Below are 12,365 nucleotides of genomic sequence, written 5' to 3' on the forward strand. Positions count from 1 at the left end.
CTTCTTCCCTCTATCCCGTTTCCCATTTTTCATCGATATACGTCGAGAGACCAAGCCTTCAAGGCAAAGGATTGTTGGACAGGTTGACAAAGGAAATAGCAAGGGATCCACCTAGAATCCGAATCTAAATACTAGGTTCGCACGGATAGACGCAATAATAGAGGCAAGAGCCAGGGGAGCCAAGCATTAATGAAAGTTCATCCGAAGAGGAACCTCTCACTCCATCAAGAAAGTGTTGTTTATTTATGTAATAGAAAAGGAGTCAAGAAAAGCTCCGGGGGTGGGGAATGCGGAATCGCCAACCAATTCAACACGAAAATCCTTCGTCTTTTTCTGCCACTCGATCCACCACTTCTCCAATTGCCTGATGAGCTCTTGCGAGTAAATACTATCCCACTGGTAAGGGGGAGAGACTCACCTAAGCATCCAAGGGTATGGGCTTCACCGGGGCCCTATGTTGAGCAATGGCTGCCTTATCACACCACACCCTAGGAGTGTTTTAGAAAAGAAGGACTCATTCACCGAAGCGATTGACCTATTGATAAGAATATCCGTTGGAGAATATGAAATAAGAGAAGTCAAATGATTCGAAGAGGAGGTTTTTCCAATCCATTCTCATCGAAGAGCAAACTCTTACGACTACGCCCGGTTCATAGAAAGAAAAGAAAGAAAGGAAATGCCCAGCCAAGATGCTAATCAACTCTTTCTCAAACAGAAAAGAACTCTCTTTCAAAGACCTACAGGCCGAGCTGACAAAGCTGCTGGGGTAGACAATTTGACAAAGACTGAGCTACTGAGTGACTGAGTTACAGTTTCGTAGCTAAACGGAGGCTATGACTTTCGCACCAACCTACTTACGAGAAAATGCGGACTCGCTCTCACTTGAGTGAGACAGAGGAGAGTGCATTTATTCCATTTCATCCTGTAAATAGCGTTCAAAGGGGCAAACCAAACCCCAAGTTGGTCAACCTTGACCTCTCCGAGCAAGAGCCTCCTGCTCCTTTGCGAAACCATCGTCTTGGACATTCGTCAAACCAGAATAGAGAGATTCTTGGCCCGCTGCTGGTTCATTTTCTGTTGATCGATGCTAAATTCATCACTTTTTGAATCCCATATATGAGTGGTTGCCCAGCGACTCTTTCTGGAGGCATGGTTCGAGATGAAGCTCTTGAAAGCTCTGCCAGGTATTTCGTATGTTAGATAGACGTTCTTTTGCTAACGAGCCTGCCTCTTTTGGCACCCGATAGTAGATTGTTGAGTCGAAAGTGCTAAATTCATATCCCACAAAGACTAAAGCCTGATCGAACTCACATTAGGGAGAGGAAGAGTCTGATAAAATCAATTTCTTTTGTTGGGAATGGAAATTTCGCATTGGCGCTAGCTTTTGTATCTGAGTGGCTGGCTTTTAAAAGCTGAAATACGCCTCTGCCTCAAGGCAGGGTTAATCACTTACACCTCAACGGGAGGAGGATAGATGCCTCTGGAGTCTGCGACAATCTTTCTCAAAATTGTAGTTATTGACCAGTATATCTTTAAATGGAGCGATTTTGGCTATCGTAGACGAGACGCAGTCTTCGACTCAAGCCTTAAACCATTCCCCATTCCTGACCTCGGAGAGAATAGAATGAGTCCCCCCACAGCACTAGTCTGACTAGTTGGCTACGGATCATACGGAGACGGGCCAGTGCCCTATAACTTACCCCTGCGTGTCGGCGAGTCGACCCGCGGTTAGGTTAGGAACACGAGTCTGGAAAAGAAGACGAAGAAAGCGACCTTGTAAGAGTCCAGGCTTTTTTCAAAACCACTGGGCAATTCTTCACATATCACGACGATCGGCGGGGTTTTGGTCCTCTTGCCCAAAAGCTCTTACCCATCCATGGCAGAGGTCATAGCGAACTGCCTTTTCCTCTGGTTCCCTTGTCTTCCTACTGTTATTAGCTTTCATAATAGGTATCGGAGTCAGACTTAGGACTGTAGAAAGGCTGAAACTTGGTTCTACACTGGAAATGGAATAGAAAGAAAAGAAAATGTAAACCCATATGCCTATGGATCAAAGGAGTGGTCGAACTACTAAGCTGAGGTCAATAGAACCTGTTGATCTTCGATCTCAAGGAAAATGGTGTCTAGTTGCTTACTCCGTGAGTTTTTAGATGAAGAATGAAAGTGGATGGGCGGAAAAGTAGGAATATTTGATTGTTGACTTGGTTGGCGATTCAGCATTGACCACTCGGGGATCTTTGCCTACCTACCCCCTGTCTAGGGTTCTTCGGGTACAGACAGGTTGATGATGAGATATTCATGGATCTTGTCTTGCCCCCGATACTGGGATCTTCCGCGAAGCCCGTGAGAAGTCACCTCGTAACCCCAAAGCTAGTACCATCCACCCAAAATGGCCAATCCAGTAGATCTTGAAACCCCTTTTTGGGCCTCACAAGCCACTATCCGGAGGCTCAATCTATCCCCGATATGGGGCAAAAGAATGATGAACCTCTCCGCTCTGCTGGCAGCCAAGGGCCGAAAGCTAGCAAGCTGTTCCCCTATTCGACCGGAAAAAGTCTGACTTAGGTTGAAACAATAAAGACGCGGTGGTTGAATGAAAGGGATCGGAATGCACTTCTTTTCTTTGCGATCCCAAGGTCCGATAAAAGCGCAAGGAATAACCACTTCGCCAAACTAATGAAATAGAAATAGAGAAGTGGTTTGCCCGCTTTGATAATCAATATGAATTAGATAGACTACTTTGGTGATTCACCACCTTCTTCTAAGTCAGAAAGGTTCTTCATGGCAGTTCAAAACGGAAAGAAAAAGGCAAGCGCAAGCAGATTAACTAGAGTTGAGTTGTTAGTAAGGAAGCAACAGGTTGACTGGTGAATTCATGGGCGGGGATAACAAAGAAAGTGATGCCGGATATATATGGAAAAGCTGGCAAGCCAATTTTACCCTTTAGACCGGTTCTCTTTTTCGAAAAGTTTAGTCGCATATAGCATCAAAATGACTGAAATCATCTCCACTTAGCTAAGTCCCCTTCCCACATTGATTCCTCGTGCGTGGGTTCAAAAGGAAGATCATCTTTTCTTTTTCTGACGCTGAGCCTCCTGTCGAGCAGATTTCTTCATCAAAAGCTGTAAACCCCTCTTCTTTATGAAGAGCAGAAGCCAGAATGTTAAGAGAAAGAAAGTGATTCATCGTAAAAAGAAAGACGAAGGTTTGGAACTGTTGTTGACATGGCTCGAATGAAGAGAATTTCTGGAAGCCTTTCATGAATAGCTTCGGAAGTCCGGTACACGGTTCTTTCTTGAATGTGGGGGCGCAGCGCACTCGCTTTATATCTGCTTAGGTTCTTACTTTTTCTGCTAACCTCGCATTGTTCACCTTCCAAGTGAAGCTCCCCTCTGGTGGCCAGTGGTTTTCTGTTTTCTTCTTGTATATGGGGTATATCTCTATTTATAGAACGGTCATTCGGGAAGTACCTATGAGGATGACAGTCAATTCTTGCTCGAGCCGTGACTAACCGGGATCCTCTCCGGTAAACGGTAACTTCAGATTCAAGCTCTTGACTGACTCCACTTGCTTTAGTGAAACTGCAGAATTGACTAAGAATAGAGAACTCCATCTAGCGACCCAGCAAGATAGGTCGAAGACAAAGCATTAGATGGCTTCGAGGGACTAGCAATTCCAGGATATGTTGCCAATATCCTAATTAGATAGGGAGATGCTGGGATGGGAAGTGATTCATGAAATAGTGCTTCAAACAGCCGATTGCAGCAGCGAGAGGATGAAACCACCCCTATGACTCGGATTCCTTTTCTTGCGTTGTAGCCCGAGTAGGCTGTTGAAGTTGTGACTTCCTTCGTCTGGAGACATAAATAGAGGCATGGCTCAAGTCTGAGAAATTCACTCCTAATTGCTCTCCCTGCGTCCAACTAAGCTTTCAGAAGCTAATTTACGTCAGCCATTTCTGCTGCTTATGCCTCACCACCGGACTCTCCAACCAGCATTTCTCAATCAAACAAGATAGTCAATGATGTTCCCAATCTTTGAAAAGAAGACAAGGAAAGAAGGAAGAGCTACTGAGACTTTTCATCTTCATCTAAAAGCTCCGAAACTGGACAATCCCCTTGAGATAGAGGTAGCAGCGATGAATGAGAAATCCGCCACGTCCACTCCCATAACCATCTCCAGTCGGATAGGTTAGGCGCTGCAAAGCTGGTTCGAGCTTCTGCTGTTGAACTGGTCTCTGGACCACATTGATTATAGGCCACTTCCTTTATCTGCGGTTTTCACCTCAGATCTAAACGTTTCCTCCGCAGCTCTATCAAACTTGCATCTGGGACAGCATTTCTCTGTGGAAGTGAAATCATGATATTTACAATCTATTTTCTTACTAAGAGCATCGGCCTTAGGTACGACATGTCCTTCAGGAAATGGAATAAGACTTCTCTTTAAACACTAAGCTAAGCGAAGTACAACCTTGGAGACCATCGTCTCTTTCTTCCTATGTACCTATGGGCGTATGTTTTCTTTTGAGTATGGTAGTTATAATCCTTGGAGTATGAGGAGTATGATAGTATGAATCTTGTTGCTTGTTTGTCTTTTCTTTGCGCACATTCATCTATTGATTCTCTGTCTTCTTCCCTGGCCACCCTTCACTAAAGATAACAGCCGCAGTTGAAGAGCAAGTGGAAAAGCAAGAAGAATCTTTCATAATAGGAAGACGACTGATAAACCGAGCTTCTCTAATAAGGGGCAGTCTTACTATGATATTACTACTATAGAATAGAATTCGAACAGTTTGATTTCCACTCTTCTCAGCTTGTAGTTTCGCTATTTGCTTGTCAATCTCTTTCTCTTCTCGTCCAGATGGTCCTCTTCTTAGAGAGTTTACCCAGGGCTAACCTTACTCCTATAGTCCATAGCTATAGGCTACTGCGCGCCATCAGAGAAATAGAACTTCTTTATATGAATAGTGCCCGAAAAGACTCCCTACCGCCCCTATGACATTGCCTTGCTTCAACCAATAAGCCTGTTGCTTCCGTTGTTGTTCCGTGTAGAAGATCCAACTCTGAACCCAGAAACCATCCCCTATTCTTTGATTGATCATCTGTTCCATGAAGGTAGCATGATCTTTCTGAAGTCATTGACTAGAGGGAGTCGTTCTTCTATCAAATGAATAGTTGTTTGTTTCTTAAGAGAATATCAACAATAACCCGAACCAACCTCTTACTAATCAGTCTACTCGTTCGTCCCGAACCTCCTTTACTACAGTCATTCTATTAAGAGCTATTAGCAAATGAGTAAGATTCACCTTTCCATTGAGGCAGAGACTCCGATCATCTAAGACCAGGTGAGGAAGAAGCCCCAATTAGTAGAGAGAGGTCTGCGGCAAAGCCTCAAGGAGGCTATTACGCTATGAAGTTTCCAAGAGTTTCGTTCCATTAGTTGTTTCAGAATCTCCTCATATATCCATAGAATGGATCGGGGAATGCGCTTTCCAAATCACCTTCTGGCAACTGACTCAATTGGCAACTCAGTCTATCCGCTTCTCAATAAGGCTCGCGATAGATACTCGAGAGGTTTCCCCCCTAGTCTTTAGTTAGAAAAAAGACAGGGAGATTGCAGAATTTGGTCTAATTACCAACATTACCACACCGTTGATCAAGATTAGAGGCTTGAACTATAAGAATCATTTGACTTAGTTGACTGAATGGATTTACTTGACTCAGTTGACCTAGTAGCAACAGTTCCAGTTTCTATTGCTTAGTCAGCAGCATATGATCAAGACACAGAGCGAGTTGTAGATGACGTGCCCGCAGATGCAGATGTCAATCGAGCACAGTTGGAGATTCGTATCCATAGTGATACCCAGCCCCTTATGTTCGTGATGCTGACAGCCACGAGTTTCTCTTGTCCCGGAACGAATAGGAGATCTAGCAGTATGACACGGGCTCAACGATGTATAGTAGGCAGTAGTAACAAAAAGAAAGCAGATGGAGAAAGAATTGACACAACTACCTCCCTTTCCGAAAGATAGCAGCACTACTGATTGCTGAACCCCTTGTATGTAGTAGCTTCAGTAGCAAAGCGCTAGTTGCACCACCATCCGTTGATCCAATGCCAGTTGACAATATAGATGACTTTTCGGAATTGTGATAGGGAGCTAGTTATGATCTCGATCGAATCGGGACATTTCCTGCTACAAAGATCCATCAGAGGTCAGACAAGAAGCTAGCACAGGAAATAGGTCTTCAACAACCGAATGAGACGCACGCACAGGTATTCCGTATGTGACCTTGCTTTCCTAACGAGGGTGCTCTGTCGCTGCTAAGATAACCTGCCATGGGGTCTTCTAATGAAGAGGTTGCTATTTCGCTAAATTTCAGACTTTTGTGGGCACCAGGGCTAGACAAAACAACGGTGCGCAGCTCAATCCCTTGCTTCGTGGCATACCGAAATATGCTAACGTTCTCTGATAGAGGAAAAATGGGATAAGGAATTGAGGCAAGGAGCTAGGAGTGAACCCCGATCGAAGGCAGAGAGGGGTTGTTGGCTTGGGTCAAGCGAAGCCCAAAGAGTGGACCCTTAGTTCTAGTCTTTTCAGACGGTTAAAGCAACCATTCTTATCAATAAGGAATGAGTAAGACACTGAATCTTTTTCTGCGAAATCTTCTTGAACCGATCACTTCCATGATGACTCAAGGCTGGAAATCATTGTGTCAACGTGAGTCAATCTCAATATAGAACGTGTTTTGTTTTACTTTTTCAAATACCTCGTGGGAAGACAGCTAGGCAAGAGAGGCTACTTTAAGTAAACTACTCAATACGTGAAGTCAAGCGACTTCAGATCTTACCTTATTCAGGCAAGGGATACTGGGGCGGTAGACAAGTGTAAGAATGGTTTCTTCCGGATGTTACAAGAGCAATTCCTTCTACGCTAGCGGGGTCTTTTGTTCATTCTTTTCTTTTTGCGTCTACACACACCTAGTCAACCCTCTCGAGCGAAGGTCCTAAACTCTACCTATCATTGCTGACTCCACTAAACTTGATGATTCCTTGCCCCTACGTTAGAGGGTTCTACCCCTTCTTCCTCCATTTCTAAGCTTTCACAGCTATATGAGAATGCACTTTTCGGTTAATGGTCCTAAAGCAAGCATATTGGAAGATTGGATCTTCTGAGCAATAGAAGAAGTCTCGAACACAACAAGAAAAAAGTGCTCTTCTATGGCAATTCTAGCGAGCTTTAAGCCACTTTAGATCCCTCTCCCGTGTTCTTCTCTATTTCGGGGTGAATCTTCGGTTTTGAAGCCTTTTATGAGGCCATCTAATTGCAATCAAGTGCATCCTATGTACACCTAAGTTTCTTCATGTTCGACTTCTCCACCAACTGCTAAATCCGGTCCGACATCAACTCCTAAACCGACTCCTAAACGAAATGATTAGGAAGTTCGGTAGAGAGGATGAAGAAAAATGAGCTTTTCACTTTCATTACGATGACTCCACTGCGGAAAAACAAAAGAAAAGGATAGTGGAAGATTCCTCAAAAGGTGACACGATGGAGCAACAGCAAAGAAAGAGAATGAAAAGTGTTTCGCTATCGAAGTTGTCACTACGAAAGACGTTATCTGGGGGATCCTCTTACGAAATAGTGCTTCCACAGGAATCTAATGACAAGTTAGTGATGGATTTAGCTTCTTTTCACGGCGTGTGAACTTGGCTGCATTTAAGCTGATTGGTTGGTCGACAATACCGCGTAATACCTCTTCATGCACCGATCAATGAGAAAGAATCTTGGTTCGGCTTCGCAACTCAAAGACGAGAGATTGGCTTTGAGAGGTTCCGGTACGTGTGAATGAAGGATCATATTTCTTTGATTCTAGTAGGGGAAGAATCGTATCTTGATCCATAAGGCAAGTCGCAAGATCTGGTTCCTGCTCCAGTGGGATCTTTTTTGGAAGAGTTCTTCCAGCTCCGGTTCTTTTAAGCTCCGCTCCTCCTTAATGCCACCGACAGTAAGGGTCGGAAAAGAAGTAGCATAACCAATCTGCCGCATCATCTCGCATCGTTAGAAAAGAGTTTGAACTCCGAGCACGGTCTCTCGACTCCCCCTGGCTGGCTAAGTACTATCAAACTTGCAAGTAAAGAATAAGAAAAGAAGAGATCAAATGAGTAGCGAATCTTTCTCCATTTTGCGTTGTTTTTCGCTCGTAGCCTTTACTTCAAATGAATTGGAAAGATGAGTTGCAGAGCCATTGAAGAGGTTTTCCCTTTTACGCGCTCAAAGCACATCGTATCGAGGACTCGAAGAGATGAGATGACTCTCCCACAAATATACAGAAAAAGTGCGATTAAAACAGATCCATTTCTCATTCTGTGGCACTTCACAGGCTATTTCGCTCATTCCAATCTGACTTCTAGGGGGTAACCTTCGCATTCGGCATTGAAAGATGAGGCTCGTTGAGACCTCCCGTTTCTTGTGTAAAGTAGGGTTGTTGCCCCTAGACCATTCCTTTCAAATAGAGTGCGCGTGCTTTCTTGAGCAGAAGCAAAGAGCTAGTTTCCCCAATTAGACTATATAGGCAATTACCCATAGAAGGGTTTGATTTGCTTTCTATAGGAGAATCTCACTTGGTTGGGATCCGAGAGCCGCTGCTCTCTCTGTCCCGGTTTGACGTAAGCCTTGCTGGGCTTGGTATTGGTAGTCAAGTTGTACGGGAACAAAAGCAAGATCAAAAGAAGGCACTGAGGTCTCAGGTTCTCGATCACTCCTTTCTACATACGAAATTCCCAGTCAAAAGAAGAGTTTTCTCCTTGAATCTGGGGCAGGCTTGTGTCCGAGCCACTCCTGCGTACCGAACCGCTCCGGCAAGATCAATAGGGGGAACTATTTACCTGTGTGAAGAGCTCAGCCTATCGTTCCTATTTCATTAGAAGCAAGGAGAGGATCCAAAAATGGAAAAGTGGACAACCCTATTTAAGTAGTTCCTCGCCGATCATGCAAGACCAATTCCTCGTTTTCGCTCTGGATCCATCCGCCCTATCGGCCAACCCTTCGGCAAAAAGCAGATGGATTCAGACTAGAAGACTGCCACGCAAGCCTACCAAGCATTGATTGAAGTTCAGAGCGTGGTTTCTCTTATAAGTACGGATAGGAAGAAAGAACAAAGAAAAGAAAAGAGATTCAATGAACAGGTTGCAATAGAGCAAAACCTATTCTTGGATGATCAATAGGTTGTAGGTTGAGCGCCTTTTTCAAGGAAGTATAGAATAGCAGGAACATTTAAATAAGTTTGATTCTTTATCGGATCATAAAAACCCACTTTCCGAAGATCTCTTCCCTCTCTTCGGGATCGAACATCAATTGCAACGATTCGATAGACGGCTCATTGGGATAGATGTAGATGAACAATACCCCCCCCTAGAAACGTATAGGAAGTTTTCTCCTCGTACGGCTCAAGAAAAAATGATTCGAAGTGATTTCGATGTATCGAATTATAATATAGAATTCTAATGGCAAATGGATCCATAAAATCATCAAATCAATTAGGCTATGATTTAAGCCCTTTTTTCTTCTTCTCTTCCTTACTGAAAAAGAAAAAAATCATTTGTACTCATAACTCAAGTTGGATAACTCCCCAATAGCTCAAAGAAAAATCTTTAGGCATTTATTTCATTTATTGAGTGGTCTCTAACCCCCTTTTTTGTTTGTCTCATTTAAAAACAATTTAAATTCTTCATTCTGATCCAGTTATTGAGACAACTCAAACGGCGTTTCCTTGTTCTGGGGATCCTTTATCTTTGTTTTGAATCATTAGGTTTAGACATTACTTCGGCGATCCTTAATCCTTTCAAAACGGCAGCAACATACCCTTTTTGTGATTTCTTTCTATCAAAGAATCATATGAACGGTGGATTCCCGCGCGATACACCTTGGATCGAAAGAGTTTTATCAATTCCAACAATTTTCTTTTTCCTTTTTGGGCGGAAACTTGCTCGAATTGGATTCTTTCGATTTCTATTTCTATATCGAAGATATACTTACGAAGTTGTTCCAATTTATTGATTAGCATTAACCCTAGATCCCTGCCCCCGAGAAATGAATCAATACTTTCTGCTCGAGCTCCACCATGTACTATTTACATTACAACCCAACAAAAAGGAGGGGTTCTAGTGGAACAGAACAAATGATGTCGAGCCAGGAGCACCTTCATTCCTATATAAAATGATGGATGTAAGAATCCACAACGGATCGTGTCTTTCAAGTCGCACGTTGCTTTCTACCACATCGTTTCAAACGAAGTTTTACCATAACATTCCTCTAAATTGGAACCGGTATGGAAATGATTCAATATTCAATTATGGAATCATGAATAGTCATTGGTTCAGTCGGTCCATAGTAATCTAGATTTTTCTCTTCTATATAGATGGGTAGATATTTTTCTGAAGGAATCTCAACAAAAATGCAACTTAACTCCATATTTTATTGTATGAATACAACATTTTTTTATAAAAAAAAACATAAATAAGACGAAAAAAGAAGTTTTTTTTAATTTGCATCTTCAAGTGACTCAATAGGATAGATTTATCAATCTTACGCTTCTTCAAGTACCAAAGATTCAACTCCTCCGGAATCATTAAAAATGGTTTAAAAATAGTTATAATTGAAAAAGTTTCCCACTTTGACACATTATTTGAATCCAATTTTACAGTAAGGGCTGCATTTGATCACCACAAGATAGATAAATTTCTGTTTCATTTCGAATTGAATCATCAATGATTTCAAGCGCGGATAGATAGATCAAACAAAAAATCCAATTTCTTTTTTTTGAGATGGATAAAAAAGACTTATGTAAGGGAAGATTTAAGTCCTTATTCTTTCATCTGAGTGATAAAATCAGAATCGAACGAATAGGGGGTTTCATATCTATCAGATAGACTGAACAATTGTCACTAATTTTTTCATAAAAATCGAAAGGCCGTTGTCACTGAAATAGAACGATAACAATACATATAAGCTAAACATTTCCTCATTTTATATGCATTTTTATATTTTGTTTGACTTGAAGTGTAGTAGTAGTAATCTTTCTGTAATCTTGCCATAAAATAAAGTGAATAAAATGGCTGAATCGGCCCGGTCTGAATATCTATTTACAATTATTCATTATAGCCAAAAAAGAAATACCTAAAAACTGGGTTCAAAGAAAATCCCCCAGTTACATATGTAACTTGATTGTTTGTTAATGAGATTCGGGCAAACACAGATATTGAAATTCATATCTTCCGTTACTAATTAACTCCTATCTACTCCCCCAATTCTAGGAGGATGATGAGTCATAAATAAAAAAAGCAGCTGATAAAATAGGATGCTAACTATCTTGTATAGGTCCAAAACCAAACAAGTCCGGATTAAGTCCTTGCTCCTATTTTTTATTCTATCCTAACCCAGTCTTAAGAAACTTAATCCCATTGATTGAATTCAATTAGTACCAAGAACTCCCTCTTGTTTAGAATTCAAGAGATCCTTAGAATTCGGAGATTTACAGAGAATTAATAACCGGGGCCCTCTCATTGAAAGGATAGAGAATAAGAGATAGGGAATATAGGAGCTTTTCTTTCGCATTTCAATTCAAAATGCATCATTGAAAATTCAATTCGATACGGGCGTAAGGTTTTTCGAAGTAACCAGCTTCCTTCAATATGAAGGGACTGAGCATATGATGAAAAGCCCGCCCAACTTTTTTGAATTCAAACTCTTGTGATCTATATTCCCATTTTACCCGGATTACAGATAGATTCAGTTATATTTGCGTGTCATTTAAACTAGATTCCAGTTTGTGAAAAAAAAAGATATGATTCAGAGAAGAATCATTAAAAATAAGAAACAAGAATCACATTCGACCCAATATTAGATCTTTAAACAGAAAGTTTTTCAAAAACACAATCTTTATTCTAATAGAATGGATATGCTCTGGGACGGAAGGATTCGAACCTCCGAATAGCGGGACCAAAACCCGTTGCCTTACCACTTGGCCACGCCCCATTTCGATTTATATTCGACACTAATAAAGACTAATATTGGTATTGATTGTTCGTCAATTCCAGCCCAAATATCTCTAAAATAAATTAGATTGTTGCTAGGATTTTAACACGTGTAGATATAGAATTAAACTGAATTTATTGATCATTACATATAATTCAATTAAGATATTGTATGAAAGTATGATTTCTTCTATTCTCCTTTGAGAAATGGAGGATTTTTGATTGGGTGAGTTCAAAGAAAAAGAAAGATTTTTTGGTCTACCTTATTTTACTTTATTTTTCTTTATATCAATAACTCAAGCAAAATGCAATTATCTCCAAGAACAAAATGT

At 41.5% G+C, this 12,365-nt stretch overlaps 2 protein-coding genes across 2 annotated transcripts in view; both read right to left on the reverse strand.

The window, feature by feature from the left end:
• Nucleotides 1-2,358: 2,358 nt before the first annotated feature.
• LOC132290532 (small ribosomal subunit protein bS16c) lies at nucleotides 2,359-12,104 on the reverse strand. Its single transcript, XM_059790117.1, has 3 exons — nucleotides 10,264-12,104; nucleotides 9,688-9,690; nucleotides 2,359-9,376 (listed from the first exon to the last, which is right to left on the reverse strand). Exons 1-3 carry the CDS (start codon nucleotides 10,301-10,303, stop codon nucleotides 9,219-9,221), a joined length of 201 nt encoding a protein of 66 aa, XP_059646100.1. The 5' UTR covers nucleotides 10,304-12,104; the 3' UTR covers nucleotides 2,359-9,218.
• Nucleotides 12,105-12,248: 144 nt separating this feature from the next.
• Nucleotides 12,249-12,365, reverse strand: part of LOC132290530 (ATP synthase subunit alpha, chloroplastic-like) — a 4,252-nt gene continuing 4,135 nt past the window's right edge. The window contains exon 1 of the mRNA XM_059790115.1: nucleotides 12,249-12,365. This exon is cut by the window's right edge and continues 4,135 nt beyond it. The gene's annotated coding sequence lies outside the window, so the exon portion shown is untranslated.

Source organism: Cornus florida, unplaced genomic scaffold, assembly GCF_030987335.1.
Source record: "Cornus florida cultivar Cherokee Brave unplaced genomic scaffold, ASM3098733v1 CherokeeBrave_3.0.0_Hap2_scaffold_257, whole genome shotgun sequence".
NCBI lineage: Eukaryota > Viridiplantae > Streptophyta > Magnoliopsida > Cornales > Cornaceae > Cornus > Cornus florida.

What these genes read in the sequence shown, in the direction of transcription:
- LOC132290532 (XM_059790117.1), bottom strand. Translation starts at nt 10,303, where the DNA reads ATGGTAAAACTTCGTTTGAAACGATGTGGTAGAAAGCAAC.